This window comes from Leguminivora glycinivorella, chromosome 8, assembly GCF_023078275.1.
Source record: "Leguminivora glycinivorella isolate SPB_JAAS2020 chromosome 8, LegGlyc_1.1, whole genome shotgun sequence".
NCBI lineage: Eukaryota > Metazoa > Arthropoda > Insecta > Lepidoptera > Tortricidae > Leguminivora > Leguminivora glycinivorella.
The window spans coordinates 10,869,409-10,888,382 of NC_062978.1; the positions used below are offsets into that span (position 1 = coordinate 10,869,409).

The 18,974-nt window shown below is 36.5% G+C and overlaps 1 protein-coding gene and 2 non-coding genes across 4 annotated transcripts in view; 2 read left to right on the top strand and 1 right to left on the bottom strand.

Moving 5' to 3' along the window:
* Window positions 1-2,354: 2,354 nt before the first annotated feature.
* LOC125229164 (nose resistant to fluoxetine protein 6-like) overlaps window positions 2,355-18,974 on the top strand; it is a 49,916-nt gene continuing 33,296 nt past the window's right edge. The window contains exons 1-4 of one of the 2 annotated variants that reach the window (XM_048133951.1): window positions 2,355-3,230; window positions 11,159-11,397; window positions 16,167-16,384; window positions 18,073-18,239. In XM_048133951.1, the coding sequence (XP_047989908.1) occupies window positions 2,363-3,230; window positions 11,159-11,397; window positions 16,167-16,384; window positions 18,073-18,239 (1,492 nt within the window). In that variant the 5' untranslated portion in view covers window positions 2,355-2,362. Of the gene's footprint in view, window positions 3,238-11,158; window positions 11,398-16,166; window positions 16,385-18,072; window positions 18,240-18,974 lie in introns of both variants that reach the window. The other variant, XM_048133952.1, reaches the window with a different exon arrangement.
* Window positions 7,049-7,120, bottom strand: Trnaa-ggc. The gene has a single exon. It is a non-coding gene; the product is annotated as a tRNA-Ala (tRNA).
* Window positions 8,406-8,477, top strand: Trnaa-ggc. The gene has a single exon. It is a non-coding gene; the product is annotated as a tRNA-Ala (tRNA).

An 18,974-nucleotide genomic window follows, 5' to 3' on the forward strand; every position in this document is an offset into this window, starting at 1 on the left:
GGAAGTTCCATAGACGTTTTCTGCGTGACGATGATGTGTCTGTCAAATGTGGTTGATGCAACTGGCCCTTAGTCTGTTAAATATTTATGCGTTTGAAGTGCAATTCTGTCCGTCTATCTGTTTTAGTTATAGAGAAAAAATAACAATTTAAAATAACAATTTAAAATAGGCCATTATAAAACCATTAAATTCTTACCTACTTAAAAACTCACTATAGCATCAGACCTCATGTTTTTAACCCCACCTCATGTTTTTGATGTAAAAACGACGGGGTGTTATAAGTTTGACGTGTTTGTCTGTCTGTCTGTCTGTGTGTGTCTGTCTGTGGCATCGTAGCTCCCGAACGGATGAACCCATTTAGATTTAGTTTTTTTTTGTTTGAAGCTGAGTTAGTCGGGAGTGCTCTTAGCCATGTTTCATGAAAATCGGTCCACTACGTCGAGGTTTTTCAAAATTTAAATTTAAATACATCTACTTTATAACCACACCTGTTGGGCGACCATTAGTTATGTAATGTCACACTCGTGTTAGCGCTATCAAAGTGATAAGCATCGTTCCCACCGCAAACATTATGGAGGATCCCCGAGACAATAAAATTATATTTAATAATGCAATTAACCGCTTAAAGCACTACAATGAAAAGTGTGACTTTTATTGATGTCTAACTATTCTAAATTGCTTTCGTTAACAAGGCCGTGAGTGGTTTTCGGTATAGTTTTTTTAATAGCTCGCGATAAAACAAATGTTTTAGAGTTTTTAAAACAATTAATATTGTTTGAAATCTGTCAGTATTATGCACTTAAAGTTGATAATATGGTAACTGTGGCAACCTAGGATTTCGGTAGGGGTTTTAAATTATCAAGTCAATTAAATCGAGGTTTCACTTAATTAACTGTTATAAAGCTAAAATAAATACTGCCCATGAAATTATTTTTACGTCTTCCGACAATGATCTTTTTCCAAAAAAACGTTACATATTTTAAAAAATCGTAACTAGTTTCCACAGAGGTTTCCCTTTAGCACATGTATATTAGCTTATTTATATCGTAATGAAAGTACCCTTGACGTTGATGCCTAGGTCGTTACGCACTTGGTCAGTTTTAAGTTTGACTCTAGTTCTGTAATACAAGTAAATAACTTGTCATTCTTCTAACATCTATAACCTTATATTGAATAATGAGAATTTATTTTCTCAGACCTATTTTTTGTATTTGAGCACGCAACGAATTAAAATGATAGCAGTTGATTACAGTTAAGCAATAGACAATGTCGCTGCAGTCGATCTATCCGTCGCGACCGGACAATCGCCTCTGCAACACTATTTTTACGCCAATCTTGGACTGTTGCCACCGCGCGTGCCCTCGCGCTATTAGACGCACCAAATCCCAACTCAAAAAAGTCATTTCCATTAAATATAATTACGAATTGACTAAATATTCCTCCAAAATCAATATAGCGGAATTCAACAAGTCTTTATTTTAGATAAACCGCGTTTAGTTCAGAGCGTGTGATACAAATAAACTGTAGTGTTTCTCGCTGAAACTTTCTCAGTCGGTTCGATGATGGCGCGGTGAGCGTCTCACGCGTCGGTCATGGCGCGTAACAGATGGACGCTAGCTCTAATTATAGTCTGCTTACCTATCCTAGCGACAGTGATAACCGCATTCCGTGTACGCGATTTACCTAGAAGTGGCGTTGATAGTGCAGACAAGGTTGCTAAACATAGTGTTAAAGATAGTGCCAAAAGTTACGAGGAACTGAAGAAAGCTGTAAGGGAGAAACAACAACTTATCAATCAAAAGGCCAACGCGAAATCGGGTACTGTATCAAAAATAGTCAGTGATAGTGCCGAGGATGATGATGATGACGACGACGATTTTGATATTATCAGAAGTGTTAATGCTGATAAATCTAAAGTGAGTTCTAAATTAAGTGCAGCAAAACATTCTAAAATAGATGATGATGTAGACAAAAATAAAGCTCAAAAAGGAAAAGTAGAAGAATTAACCAAGAAAGTTGAAACAAACATCAGAGAGGAGACAAAAAAGCTTATGAAAAGTCAAAACTCTCCATCAAAAATAATGATGACGACGATGACGAAGACGACGATGACGACGACGATGATGACGATGACGATGATGATGATGACGATGATGAAGGTAAAATTTCCTCCAGATTTGTAAAGAAAAAGCCAAAATCTGTTGAATTGGTTAAAAAAGAAGATCCAAAGAAAGACATAAAAGACAAAGTCAAATCGAGCATTAAGGTTGCCTATAGTGACAATGACGATGACGACGACGACGATGATGACGACGACGATGACGAAGAAGACGATGACGATGATGACGACGGTGATGGGAAAATGTCTAAAAAGAAAATATTAAAAGCTATTGATACTAAGAAAAAAGATGACTCAAAGCAAAGTTTAAAGAAAATTGACCTTAAAGATAAATCAAAACAAACTACATCTAAAAAAGACGTTAAGGGTGATGATGACGACGATGATGACGACGACGATGACGACGACGACGATGACGACGATGATGATAACGACGATAATATAAAGTTGAAGAAAGACCTCAATCAGAAGAGTTCAAGCGTAGCTCAAAAAAAAGATGTTGAAAAGTCAGCTCCGAAAAAAGATGCTGTAGCTCACAGTGTGAAACTTGATGAAAAAAAAGTAAAAGTAGATTCTACTAAACAAAGTGAGCCTAAAGTAAAGTCGGCAGATATCAAGAAGTCAGAACCACAGAAAGATAAAACACCCCCGCCAGCTAAAAAGGAAGATATCAAATCTAAAGTTGAACTTCCTAAAAAAGAGGGACACAAAGAAGAATCCAAAAAGCAAAAGGAATCTGTAACAGACACTGCCAAGCCCAAGTCACCTCCAAAACCAGAAGAAGGGAAAAAAGTTGACAAGAAATCAGAATCAAAGAAACCTGAGACTCCCAAACATAAAGGCTCTGAAGAGGATACTTCCCATAAAAAGGAAAAAGATGGCAAAAAGAAACCGAAGGAAATGGACAGTGAACCTAAAACTGTTCATATTATTGATCAATTAACAGATATGTTGTATCGAAGAAATATGTTAGCTAGTGAATTTGAAGATTTTTACGCTTTTCTACCGACTTTTGCTCCCAATTTTTCAAGGATTCATAATCCAGAGTGCAGACGGCATGGGCAAATCCTGTTACGGCAATTGCGCGGGACGAAACTATGGGCTTTGAATAGTAAGTAGTAAGTACGTAATTAAATAACTAACTTTTGCTCGGGCTTACTGTAAAATAAATTAGATGATCACAGCACAATTTAAAACAATAGGTACTAACATTCTTTATAATATAGTTTTAAATGATTCACGGTATTTTCATTAGACTTATATTGACCGGGATATAGTATATTCTTCTTAATTATTATTCTTTATAAGTTTTAATACTGCATGATTTATCAAAGTACATACCTACCTATCCACTTGTACTAAAGTTTAAACGAACGTGAATATTTCTTGAGAAGTTGTTAAGAAGACGCATACAATATTATATGACTCAAGTGGCAGAGTTGCACCAAAGTTGCATTGTTTTGATAAAAAGATTACATTTTGAGTAGTACCTACCTTTTTATTCAATAGTGATATAATACAAAGCTTTTCAGTCGAGTGCCATGTTTAGGCTATGAAGCTTGCTGAGTGGCCTAATATTTCGGTACGAGAGTGAAAAGCATAATTATATCACTATTTTATACAATACTTTTTCTATGAGTCATATTCATCATCAATGGACGAAAAATATCATCATTCAAGTTAAAATTAATGTTAATGGTGTCGTTCACCGTTGTATCAACATCGAATTACTTGGCAACCAATTGTTTGTAATAACCGTCTGTGATTGGTTGATAACGCGATAGATAAAAAAAAATGTGTTTCAGATGCTGAAAAAATTGCCAGGTATCGCAAATTAGTATAGAACTTGTGTGAAGTTCTATTTTTGAATTTTTTTCAGTTAACTAAAGTGAAGTGTAATGAAATATTATAGTTGACTAAGTGTCAAAGACTATCCAACACTGAAAAATCAGCACTTATAGTTTAGTCTGTGGTGTCCTAATTGACAGATTAAAGTCGACGAGTAGAAAAATTATATTATGTACTCATAAATAATATGCATTACGTTCTGTAATTAAGTACAACTTGATTTCATAAAATTGAAATATTAATTTTATGTTTAAACAATACAGTTCGATTTAAAAAATAATGAATTCAAAGTAATAAAATTGTTAACCGCGGCTATTAGCTTTAAATAAGTAAGTACAAAATACATATGCGTCATTACTATGTGACATCATTGTTAGATTTTTATTTTCGCCTGTGCCACTATTATATTATGTATGAATAAAACAGTATTATGATTTAGGTTGTGAATTAGCTAATACACTGAGTTTTGAGATGCTTGGAGTGAGCAGTCCGACAATTACAATCTACTTAGGCCGATAGTCCACTATCATATGTTTGTCATAGAAATAGTTTAGTAGTTTGATCTTGACATCTTGTATGAGTGAGATCACAGATGTCATATATACCATAGATCAAGCAAATGTATCTACTTAGCGTGTCAAATGAACTCAGTAAAATCCACTGAATTGTCCGTCTTAAATCGCGTTTTGCAACTTTCGAACGTCAATTTTTGTAAGTTGAAGTAAACAAAAATATTAAAAATGCCTCGTTACGTGATATTTTATAGCAACAACAAATTAATTATGAACACTCAAGGGCCTGAGACATATTTCAAATCACAGGCAAGTAAAAACTTCAGTACTAAATCTGACACACTCGGCCCCTATAGAAATAGATGAACTTGTTTCTTCTATCTAAATCTAGTTCTGTGAGAGATATTGTGACTAAATAAACATCTTGTTTTTTAACTAAATTAATATCACCAATGACATGCCTCTGCTATATTCTGCAAAAAATCGGGATAGAATCAAGACTATACAAGTTGCCAGCGTTTCTTCGGCATGCCTGCATTACAACGGCTATTTATTTATAGTGGCACTGTTTCGACCGTTTCGGCAACAGATGTTGCGCGGGGAAAAATCATAAATAACCATACTACGGTTAGTTTCAAGGCCTGCCCTAGCTTATAAATTTGCTCACGACCGCAGGCCTCGAATAATATACAGGGTGATCCAAGAAACGTAGCAAGAATATCTTACGAATGCGATTTTTTTGAATGCGGAAAACTGAATATTTTATGTTGTTTGTTATTTGGGTGAATCAACTTTTTTTGCCAGTTATTGCTATGGTTACGGTCCCCTGAGTCACGTTGGTTTTGGCAAACATGCATTTTTCCGGTGTCAACAAACCCTTTCCCTAATTTGCCACCTACAACATGGACTACATGCATGCTTGCATAATTTCAGTAGCATAATTTTGCATAAAACAAGCGTGACTCAGGGGACCGTAACCATGGCCATAACAGGCAAGAAAATGTTGATTCACCCATTTACGATATGAATGCTGCATGGACTTAAAAATACAATATTGCCATTATACTCTTTGAATTATCCTGAATGATGGGTAAAGTAGATATAAATGAAAAGAATATATCAGCAATTCCCGTCAACTTTGTACAAAAATTAAGGGAAAAGTTAAATTTGTTTTTATTAATTCCTATTTTGTTACCAAGATTTTGTTGATTAATTGAGATTTTATTAAGTTTTATTTCGTCATTAAGGTTCTCTAGTATCTATATTTTCTTAATTATAACAATTATCCTGTATATATCTTACGAAAGTCGAATTATATTACTAAATGTTGCTAACAAAATAGGATCAATTAAAATTTGCTGACGTGGCATTGTACAAAGTTGACGGGAATTGCTGACGTAAGGTAACTAGATAGCAATTTAGGTTGCCGTACAACTTTAAAAAGTTTGTGTTGAACACAAGATGTTCTTGTATTTGTACAGTTAGCATTATTTATTTTTAACCCCCGACACAAAAACGACGGGCTGTTATAAGTTTGACGTGTCTGACTGTCTGTCTGTGGCCTCGTAGCTCTCGAACGGATGAACCGATTTTGATTTAGTTTTTTTTTGTTTGAAAGCTGAATGTTCGGGAGTGTTCTTAGCCATGTTTCATGACAATCTGTCCACTATGTATGGGGCTTTTTCAAATATTTTTTTTTTAACTTAAGCAACTAATAAAACATAGAAAAAGTAATTTGCAAACATTTTAAACTTCGCTTACTACGTTCAATTCAACGCGCTAATAGCATTAAGCACGTGTTGTCAATTCGTTACATGTTTTTTGCATGCGTATTTTTTTATTTGTAGATAAATAAAATTGTATTTACTCAGCTTGATGAATTCAACTAATTTTATTAGTGACGGTATTTTTAACCCCCGACGCAAAAACGACGCGGTGTTATAAGTTTGACGTATCTGTCTGTCTGTCAGTTTGTCTTTCTGTGTGTATGTGTCTGTCTGTGGCATCGTAGCTCCCGAACGGATGAACCGATTTATATTTAGTTTTTTTTTTGTATGAAAACTGAGGTAGTCGAGAGTGTTCTTAGCCATGTTTCCTGAAAATCGGTCCACTAACTGTCGGGGTTTTTTTCAAAATTTTAATTTTGTGGTTAGGTCTACTAGTGGAAATCATGACCCGATAACGTGGTTTACCTGTTTGTTTTTTCTATAGTACATCCGCCATCAGATACATATATCGTAACGCCCGAGGAGCTCAAAATATATGAACACTCACTATAACTACAATAGAAGCGTGTCCACTGTCCAGGTAGCACCAGGGGCGGCTCACTCCGCGATTCTATCGCCGCGCTACAAGTACATGCTGGCGGCCGCGAGTTCGCGGCCTACTCAGGGGTGGCGCGCGTTCTCACGGAACGCATGTTCACATTTTCTATTGTTACTTTACGTCGCGAGTTTTTTTTAAGGTTCATATGCGATGTCCGCGTGTGGAATGGCTAATAATGCTTAGTTAATCGTAAATTATAAATGCAGACATCAATCGCAATGAAAAAATCAACAGTGATCGACTCTGGCCAACGTGGGACTCGAACCCACATCCTTGGATTGCCGGTCCAATGCGTTACCAATTGCGCCAGCCGACCATCCGTCCATGACTGCGAATTTAACCATTGCGACTGTAATGTAATGGTCGGGAGGTTAGTCTTGCGCCGATGCAAGTCCTCAGGGTTGGCTAGGGTTGTAAACCTTGGAATGTAGATGTCGCTGGTGATGCATGACTACGTCACGGTGACGTAGTCGTGCATTACAGTCGCAATGGTTAAATTTGCAGCACAGAACACCCCACTAGAAGCCAAATGCAAGCGATATTGTTCGAGACGCAAATCACCAATCCTTGCGGGGTGAGGCGGGCGCGCACGGTGCTGCCATTGGTCGTTTCAAATAATGGCGCGCCTTTATGATTAGCAGTAGGGATGGGAATGGGACATGTCTATTATAGACATGGTACCGGTACCAGTACTGTGGTGAATTTGTTTTGCAACAAATTATAATATTATAATTAAATTATAATAAGGCCTAGTTACCCTTCGGGTTGGAAGGTCAGATGGCAGTCGCTTTCATAAAACTAGTGCCTACGCCAAATCTTGGTAGTAGTTTCCAAAGCGGACCCCAGGCTCCCATGAGCCGTGGCGAATGCCGATGCCGGGATAACGCAAGGAGGATGATAATTGTGATAGCATCTCAATAAAAATCATTCTAGTAACTAATAACTAAACTGTGCATTTTTACTTACGTTTACTAAGTTAAATAACCAACTAAATATTCTAAACTAATCAATGAACTAAATACCACTACAGACTCTACAGATTCTAGATAATTATTCACTATTACAAATCTGCTTTCTTTATATTTCATAAAATGGTAGCACATGGTACGAACGGCAGTACGAAGTTCCCGCAACAGACATAAACTAACATGGCCCCATGCCTAGTCGTTTACGTGAAAGGGATAGCATATCACATTGTTAACTCGGTAAAGAGGGATGGACGCGCCTCGGCGCCGCTCAGCACAACCATATTGACCAGTATAAATGAACTCCGCGGACAATAAACAATATTCAACAAAATAATTAATTTGACTTAACTGTGGAATGTTGTTCCATCTTTTTTACATGTAGAAGTGTTAGAAGACTTGCCACACCACTTTATGCTGTAAGAGACCATTGTTTGCAACCAAAATTGATTATTTAAGATTTTTTCCCGAGCGGACACGGACACTGTTAGCGGGTCGTATACTTGGGCGCTACTGATCGGTGTCGCACGCGTTCAAACTTTTATAAACCTGATTTGTCGTATGCTTGGTGACCGCGAGTCGCCCTGTAAGGGCCATCTTGTTGTATTGATCTGTGATTTGCAGTCATGGACGGATGGTCGGCTGGCGCAATTGGTAACGCATTGGACCGGCAATCCAAGGATGTGGGTTCGAGTCCCACGTTGGCCAGAGTCGATCACTGTTGATTTTTTCATTGCGATTGATGTCTGCATTTATAATTTTCGATTTATAAAGTGGTACGTTCCACAAGAAAAAAGGAAAAATCCATATGTTTATATTTAAAAAACATATGGATTATTAACAATGCTTAGTTCAATAGACATCATCAATAAAATAAATACCATAAGACAATCTTACACAGAACAGACCTACTATTGATTACGTCCCACGGAAAAGTTCAAGGCTTATGATGTTGGTATTTAAACAAAAAGATATAAATACTGTATATATACCTAGAAAGTACCCAAGACTTGAATATAATATATAACATTTTATCTGAGTATTAATTCGTTTTAATCCATAGGCAACCCTATCGCTGGACGCCGCGCATGTTCGGCTCGTTTCATTGTAATAATTTTGTAGGCATTTAAAAGGGCGGCATTTCGTGAACATCAGAGCAGTGGGCCTTCTGTACTTGTACTATTATAATTATATTCTGTGGTAGATAAGCAAACGGATGGACTAATATACTGTACTAGCTTTTGCCCGCAGCTTCGCTCGCGTTAAATTCAAATACTGCTGAATGCGAACAACCCCCCCTCCCCCTCCAATTTTAGGGAAGTGGGGGTTAGAAAGAGACAAAAAGTAACCTATGTCTCTCTCTATCCCTTCAACTATCTCCACTTAAAAGATCACGTCAATTCGTCGCTCCGTTTTGCCGTGAAAGATGTACAAACAAACAGACACACACACTTCCCCATATTTTAATATTAGTATGGATTATAAACGAAACGAAATCCAGTCATACAGTGTCAATTCACTTTTTTTTTAGGACACACTGTTTAGTCTTCCAATCATTTGAATTAATTTATTATCTAAGACTAACGATTTTAAACGCTTCAACAAAAATCTTGGCATCGTTAAAACATCTTACACTTCATAAAAAATAAATACCGATGTCCACCGTATGTCACCTTTCTAATAGCTCATTCACCTCTGCACATGTGTTAGCTAGGTTATGGCTGCAAAGAATAAACTAACAGCACCTACTTTTTTTTAATTTTAATATAAACTTGCAGTTTTATTTATGGTAACGAACATGGGTACATCATTTAAACTTATTCACACTTACAAAAGTATAATGTTGAAAGAGGGAACGTTTAAGGGCTGTCTTTGGAGTTAGGCTTCGCTCGCGATAAATTCGAAAACTTCCACCCCCATTTATGGAAGTGAAGGATTTTAGGGAAGTGGGGGAGTAGAAAAAGACAAAAAGTAGTCTAAGTCACTCTCCATTCCTTTAACTACCTCCACTTAAAAATCAGGACAATTCGTCGCTCCGTTTTGCCGTGAGAGGCGGACAAACAAACAGACACACACACTTTCCCATTTATAATATTAGTATGGATTACCGACGTTTTACGTCAGATAATAACTGCGCTAATCTAAAGAGCCTTGTCACCATTGAGTGGAGGAAATTATACTCCATTTCAGCTTTACAACAAATAGTTACACAAACTTAACACCTTTGCGTGCAATGGCTCCCAGAGGACCGAAAACTGAGTAGTGTCTAAACACATTTCGTAACTAGACCTTACGCTTTATTACATAAGGTTTATAATAGTAAATATCTCTAAAGAAATAAAAGCTTTAGTGTCAGAATACGTTGGTTTAGCTAGAGTAGCCTATCGTATGTTTTAAACTAAAATGTTCAAAAGGCAAAGGACGACATATGATATAGAATCAAAGCTAACGTTCATTGTTTTGTTGTTTGTTGTAATATCTTATACTTTTAAACGAGCAATTCTTGTATATTTATTTATTTATTTATTTATATATTTATTTACACTGACGATCTCGGAAACCGCTCTAACGATTTCGCAGAAATTTGTTGTGGGGGTTTTTGGGGGTGAAAAATCGGTCTAACTTATCCTTAGGTCCCGGAAAACGCGAATTTTCGAGTTTTCATGCGTTTTTCTTCGCGCGCCATCTCGTGTGCAGTAGTTGTACTGTTAAGACAGAATTCTTTCGGTCGATGTAAGTACTATTTATTGCAAACACTAGATGGCGACACAGGTCAAGGCTAAAACGAATAGAAAAATACACTATTTGAGTTTTTGTGGCGAAATGCGCGCCATCTCGTGTGGAGTAGTTGTGTTGTTAAGGCTGAGAATTCTTTCGCTCGATGTAGGTACTATTCATTTTTGAACTAGATGGCGACACATGTCAAGGATACGAAACAGAACCGAGCGAAGCTCGGTTGCCCAGATATTATATATATATATATATCGTTGTGTGAGTACCCACAACACGAGCCTTCTTGAGGTTACCGTGGAACTCTGTCAATCTGTGTAACAAGTCCTGTAATGAATTTTTTATGAATATAACCGAAGTATTTACCATCAGATTTTGACGTTTCACCTAGCGTAAACGCCACGGAAACTGTACGTAATTTTTGGCTTTAGTCAATATCTGTTTGAGGCTTTGAGGGCGCTGTTCACTTTCTCCATAATAGAATGTCATTTTCCATAATTTTTATCAAGTCACGTTTTTAAAACCTCAAAAACAAGGTAGTCGGTCAGCAGTCCGTAATTTCAAAATCGTACGTGGAAATTTAAAACAAAAACTTTGCAGATTACTGTTTAATGTATTTCTACTCTGTAAGTGTACTCAACTAGCATTTATAATTCCAGTGCTAGACGCGTCAGCGAAGATTCCCTCGGGCATCCTCCAAGGCAACGGCATTCAGCTGGGCGACTTCGACCAGTGCCTAGGAAGCCGGGCTCGAGTCCAACTGGAGACGGGAAGCGTGGTCAAGGTCCAGGGGAAGTACTGCTTGGCCCGCCTGGACGTGAAAGCTGAACACGAAGAGCTGGAGGTGCCGGTCCATCTGGCGCAGGCCAAGAACCTGATCAGGAGCCGGATTGATGATGTGAGTTTTAGTATTAGTGGTGGAGGTCAATTGAAGAACCCCTTGTTACCCGTCGGGTTGGAAGGTCAGGTGGTAGTCGCTTTTGAAAAACTAGAGCCTACATCAAACCTTGGGGTTAGTTATCAAAAGCGGACCATAGGCTCCCATGAGAAAATACCGGGATAACGCAAAGAGGATGATGAGGTCAATTGATGAATCGTTTCGAATTATTAGCGGATGAAACAACGCACCAAAAGTATGCCAGACATCCCGAATAACTTTTCTAATAAGTATATGTAGATAAATCTGTACCGTTCGTGGTCAGAAATGTCAAAGTATAACATTCTATGTAAGTATGACAGAATTCACAGAATGGTACATAGTTGCTTCTAAGACGTTATTTGATCCACTTCTTTGATGCTGGCTGTAGCTACTCCTTAAGTTTAAAGAACAGGGGCGGAACCTGTATTCTTGTAACCTACGTTCCCGTTTTGGGATAATTCAATAAACGATTCCATACAGAACTTGAACCTCGTGGGCCCAGAGTGGGTGGGTTAAGAATTTCACCACACCCTTTCTTCGTGCGGGAGTTGTGGAAATCGATTGTGTGATATAGGTTCAATTGTGGCTTGTGGCATGGGATATGGGCTAGCAACCTGTTACTGTAATGTCACAAGTTCATTTTCCTTCAACCCTCTAATTACTAAGAGTTTCATTGAAACTTGAGCAGTTTCATGTGCTTATGGGTATGGGCGTAAGTTTATGTACCTATGTAATGTCTACAAAACTTTAAACAAACATTGCTTACCCTAAATGCATAATATACGCTTTGCGCCTATGTTTGCTAAGGACCCCTTGTGGGAAATAAATACTTATTTCCTGAAAATGAATTACGTCATGGCTACTGGTTGAAGAAATAAATCTCTCTCAAGGGCTGAAAGAATTTAAACCGACAAGGAAGTTTTGTGAAATAAGTCTTGATAATTAGATTTGATCAGACCTCAGGTGCTGTTTGAGAGCCAAGGTGATTATGCTGGAACTACAGCAGTAAAGTGAATAATTTTGCTTTAATTTCGTTTTGAGACCATAAAAGAAGCCAAAGAATATTTTTATTGCATACACAAAGATTTGACATTTTGTGGGTGCAAAACAATTTAATGTCGAGTTAAATATTTGGGTGGCATTTAACTTTTCCATATTAATTACTTATTATGTTTAGTTTATACGCTCAAGTTGGCACTTTGGTAAAGTGGGGTGATAGGTACCTATGATAGAGTGTTCGGAATGTTCGAATCGATTAGGACCAATTTATTCGACTTTTATATTTTTTTCCGCTTTCAGCGGCATTCTTCATTAAGTTATTAATTTTAGTCCCATTGTACGGGACCCGTACAATAGTCGAAGGGGCGAATGTAAAGTATAGTAAACAAAATTCAGGTACAATAAGAACCTCGGAACCTCTAAAAAAAATTGGCTGTATTTAAGCTGTTTGACGTGGACATTTTCCACCGGTAACTTTTGCTGTTTCGGGTTCGGCCTAGACATGGGCGCTGACGGGTAAATACCGGGAAAATACCCATATCTACCCAATCTACCCGGTATTTACCCGTATCTACCCAAATGAGCGGGTATAAAAAATAATCTATGAAATTAAAGATTATTCTTAATTTACATGACTGAAATATATTTTTCTACTAAAATGAATATATATATTTGACAAACTAATATTAAAATGTTAACAGAAATTCCAAATATGCCAATATATCATGTGTAATTTACCACATTCAATTAAAAAGTTGTATTCCCCAGATGTTTTAGGCCCACTAAGTATTCAAATAACTTACGTAACTTAAACACGGTGGACAGACAAATGCAAATTCATTAGCCAATAAGGTCACAGCTTTGCAAAACGCCAGGTAGGTGCATCCGTATTGAAAGGGTGCAATAAGTCACTTGACCGGTCAGTTACTTTTTTTTATTTTTATTTATGGGATACTTATACTTTAGTTTGTACTTAGCTAAACAAGCGCCACGTCCATGTGTGATTTTAATTAACACTTGCTTTGAATTCGGACTGTAATAATGCCTTCTATGTGACTTCGGCTAGATACTGGACTTCGGCTAGATAGTAGGCTTTACCAAACAACCGTACGCCAAGTAACATTTTAGTGTTATAATTTTTGTTTTCGACGCTAAAAGCTACTATAGATGTCGTATAAAGGTTTTTGGCGTGACCGCCTGTCGTATAAAAGCCTCCAGTAACACCTTTTAGCTCTATAAGCTTATACCGCTAAAAGGTGTTATTAGGAAGTGATGTAAACGTTTAAACAGGATCAAATATTACTATAGGTCTATATTATTGTATAATAGTGTTAGGAATCACTGCTATGCAATCAATTTGCGCTATTAAGGTTCCCGACAAGCCGCTATAGTTGTTGAGTTATACAGCTAAAAGGTGTTATTAGGAAGTGATGTAAACGTTTATATTACCATTTTATAGAGCCTCTATAGGCCTGGTCTATAACAGGATCAAATATGACTATTATAGAACAATATTACTGTATAATGGTGTTTGAAATCGCTGTTATGCAATCAATTTGCGCTACTAAGGTTCCCGACGAGCCGCTATAGTTGTTGTATTATACAGCTAAAAGGTGTTATTAGGAAGTGATGTAAACGTTTATATCACCATTTTATAGAGCCGCTATAGGCCTGGTCTATAACAGGATCAAATAACCTACTAAAGAACAATATTATTGTATAATAGTGTTAGGAATCACTGTTATGCTATCAATTTGCGCTATTAAGGTTCCCAACAAGCCGCTTATAGTATTTTTAGTAGTTGTGTTTTAACAGATTTAAAAGCTAACTATACCACTATTTTGGGATATAGTGGCTTTGGAAAACACTGCTATAGTATTTAACACTGTAGTAGTGATATGAATACCATTATAGAGCTATTTTGCTGTATAATGAAGTTTTCAGGATACGTTTATATAGCTTTCAAAAGGTTATCGCGATATATAGTTACTCATGAAATAAAACTATGGAAACGGATTAAATCGCGTATAATGAATTTAAAATGGGATGTATTTTAAATTCATTTTACGCGATTTAATCCGTTTCCATAGTTTTATTTCATTAGCTTTGAAAAGGTTATAGTCGTTTTCCAATGCCTTTTATATCTCATCTCATCGCCGTATACGCCACAAATACTCTTTTATATCACAGACCTGTTGAATAATGGTTTCGGTATCTCTTTTAAAACACAATAGCGTTATAGCTGAGTTTACTATATGTTTTATAAACCAAATCAGATACATAAGAGTAGAAAACGATTACTTTTAAATGATAATTTTGACCTTAAAAGGCTGTTTTATGGTGTTTATACATCGTTATTATGAAATCAGGCCAAAGATGCGGTATCTGGTTCCGTACAGTGTTTTTCTAGAAATTAACTTTAAAAATACACATAGTGACCAATTGTAGTTTAGATTTGTCATACTAAAAAGAAAACAACATTTGTTAATACTGTTTAAAAGATCTTTCTATAGTAAAACATTGAAAACAAGTGTTGTTTTCTATATAAAGAACTTTATAAGTTAAACTGGATCATAGTTAAATTCTCATGCAACCCTAATTGAATCCACGATGGCGGGCTTATGGCAGTGAATGCGTATGATAAGTGATATAGTCGAACTATAAAAGCGTATGTTTTACTTCTTGGATCCATAGTAGAAACTATGGTGCCAATAATTTTATTGTATTAAATTATATTTATTTATTTTATTCAAAACATGTATAAATCGAGGGCGCATTTAAAATACTCCATTAAACTAATATTCTTTTAACGGTAAAATTTCCATCGCATACCTTTTTGCGGTAATGATGGAAGTATACGAAATCCAAATTATGTTAATTGACACTAAACTTCACAACTTCACACGCCACTTTTCATTAAGTTCCTCGTTTAGAACAGTTTTTGTTAAATATTACACACATTAAATTATTTTAGAAATTTCGCATTAAAAGGGACGGCAACTGCTATTATAGAACAAAATAACCTGTATAACGGAATCTCAAATGCTACTATAGCATAAATTGATACTATAATAGCGGTACTGTGTCCTCTATGTCAACAAATTAGCACAATAGTCATCATTACATCACCATTATAGACCTTAAACGTCACGGATGATACTGCTATAGGCCTATTATATCACTAAATGGCTGCATAATTGCGCCAAATCGGCTCTACAGTACCAATATAGACTATTTATAGGACCATTTAGTGTGATTTAATTTGGTGTCCTCGACCACTATAGGACCAGAAATTGTTACTTGAGAGGAACTATAACAAGCACACAAAATTTCATCCCCATCGGTTCAGCCGTTGGTAACAAACACACAAGCATGTCAATGATATTTAAGAAATTCCTTATTCAATACGAATACTTCGATATATGTTTATAGAACTATATTAATAAAATATAAATATATTATACAATACCAAGAAAACATTTTTTCACGATTAAATTCAATTTATGACCCATTTTATTACAATATTTATTTATACCCACCCATTAGGGTAGAAAAGGTAAATATCGGGTAGATTGGGTAAATACCCGGTAAATACCCGATATCTACCCCGGGTATTTTCCCGCCGCCCATCTCTAGTTCGGCCCGTCAGTTGTTCAGTACCTATACATATAAATCAGTGACCCGGTAAATTATATGAGGTTGGAGATGAAACCTGTATTAGGTACTAAGTCATATAATCATTCGTTCAGCCAGGTCACTTCGTGCCGCGTTTCTCGACGCTGAGCTGGGGTGTGTGCGTGCCCTCGCCCTGCAACCCCGAAGATGCGGAAGTGGTCATCAAGGACTCGCTCAAGCATTACCAGCACACCAGCGGTCTGGTCATCAGGGTCAAGATCGATGAGAGGGACTGTCACGTCTATGAGTCGTCGTGGGATGAGTGGTTTGAGCTTCCGACTGTTTTGACGCTGTAAGTTCTTAGTACATCACGATTTTTTAACTACTCACGTGCTTTCAGTAGCTGTGGCTACATAGCGGAGTTGAATTAATTTTATGTCACAGCAACTTAGAGCGCCTTTTATGTACCTATGAAAAACCAAATCGAGTGAGTGGCTAATCATTAAATGCTACCTATTCAGTTGTAAATCTTTGGACAAAAAGTGCAAGTTCTAAGGGATAATATTTGTTAGATAATTAATTACCAGTCTGGATCGTTTTTGTCTGGACTTTTATTGTGAACTAATAACGAAATTAGTCAATGGAAATCAATTTGTCACTGTTATCATGTTAAACTATCAGAGAGCCCTGATTTATTTAATATTCGGTGGTTACCAATTGCTACCTTATTTGCACTATTGTATAAAATAAAATAGTTCCACGTAGGAATTAAGTTTCCTAGAAAATAATATGGATATGGCGTATTTTGTGGTTTAGTAACGAAATGTTAATATCTTCAATTGCCAAAAAAACGTGTGTCACACGGAATCTCGAAATCGCATGATATATAGGTAGCTCACGTAACAGTTTTGAATGATTCATGGTTAGTTCCGTTTCACTAAAGTCATATTGACCGGGATGTTCCCGTGACCGTGATGCATGTAACTGCACCGAAATATCGGGAATACAAAAACGGTGCTACATCTACATATCCCGATTCCCGAGCCAATAGTGGCTCATAGGTGTACATTGGAAAACGAATCGAGGCGTTGTAATTTGTTTAGGTAAAATACCCGCTTGGCACGTTGTTCATAATCCCATACCTAAAGGTACAATGAGGCTCTAAAACATTTACTTTATTTTATCAGCTGCAAAAGTGCATGGCGAATTTATCAATTCATTCATAATTTCTTCATGTACTTTTGCAGCTGATAGTACCGGCGTGGTACAGATCAATACACCGTGTTTTTTTTGTTTTCCGTTAAATTCATGTTAGTCGTTAGATTCGTTATCAGGAACCATCCTGTATATATATTAACTTTTAGTTAAATACGCAAAAAACTTTTTCTCGTCGTTTTAATACGTAATAAATAAATTAATTAGTGTGAGACCCTTAATAATAATATTCAAATTAGTGTCAAGTGATTGACGGCACATGTCAAATTCAATTCAATTCAATTCAAAATATCTTTATTCATGTAGGCCTAGTTACAAGCTCTTATGAATAGCTCAAAACAAATAACATTGGGAAATGGTAAAGGCACACACTTGTTCAGTAATTATTTTTATTTTTTTAATAACTCGATGACCGTAAGAGTTAGGCAGCGGTGAGCTATCAATATCGCAGTGTATCTTTTATTTGCACGGGAGTTCTTATCTTTTGTTCGTTTCTATAGCCCATAGCTCATAGCTTACTAGCTCGCGGTGGGACCAGTGCCTTAAGAAGCTAGTTTCTTAGAGAAATTGATTGTATTTGGTCTAAAGAACCATACCTTAAAGTTAACGGAATTCAATAAAAACAGGGTGTATAATATGTCTAGTACTAGTAGTACAATAGCGTAAGAGCTCACAAATATCTCAACACAGTAGGTAGCTTTAAAATGTATCTTCCAATATTTGTGAGCAGTTTGTTTTAGCCCACAGTTTACATTTAGGTAATACGAGTTTTCTAGTTTATATACCTACATTTGATGTTATATCTATGCGCATGCTTCTTCCCAGATCGTTCTACGCTGTCATCATTCTCCTGGTCCTCATAGCCACGGTTCAGGACTATCTGTCCAGTGGAAGTTCTGAGGAGCCGCCAAGTGAAGATGCAGACGACAAGGCAGAGTGCGACCAGGAGGCCGAAGAAGGAGAGAAAGAGAAAGAAGATGCTCCTAAAACAGGTAGGTGTTTCTAGGGTTACGAAAGTTATAAATACGGAATGAGAATAATACACACGGTGCATCGGTGTGAGAACTCGTATACAATCTGTAATAGGTACTTCTTTGACGAGAAAAAAGTTTTTTTTAAGTCTATCTAGGTCTTGATGCGAATATCGTATAGCATTAAATTGTTGCGAAAAGAATACCGATATTACCTACTTGCAAAATTGTGTATCTAGTACTAGCCAAATAAATATTCGCATAACATTTTAATGACGTATTAAAACACATTGGTATCGTATCGGTTAAAAAGTTAAATTTTCTCAAAAATTAAGCCATGTTTTTGTTAGGTTTCCTTCTTCAAAAATAATTAAGGAAATTGAGCCCGACTAAAAAAAACATTGGTATCGTATCGGTTAAAAAGTAAAATTTTCTCAAAAATTAAGCCATGTCTTTGTTAGGTTTCCTTCTCCAAAAATAATTAAGGAAATTGAGCCCGACTAAATGCCGGGAAAGATTGTAAAAACGAACTTGTATTTTTTACCTAAATATATACACGTGCAATCAAAACAAGGGATGTCGAAATAGTTCAATGCTACCCTAGGTCAAGTTTACACTTCAAGAATGTATTGACAGAAAACAATAAGACTTGACCCTCTGATAGTTGCAACAGCCCATACACTACACTACGCATAGGTAATTTATGTTAAATAACTACTCGTCGTTGCTCTGTCAGCTGAATAACCTTGTGAACAT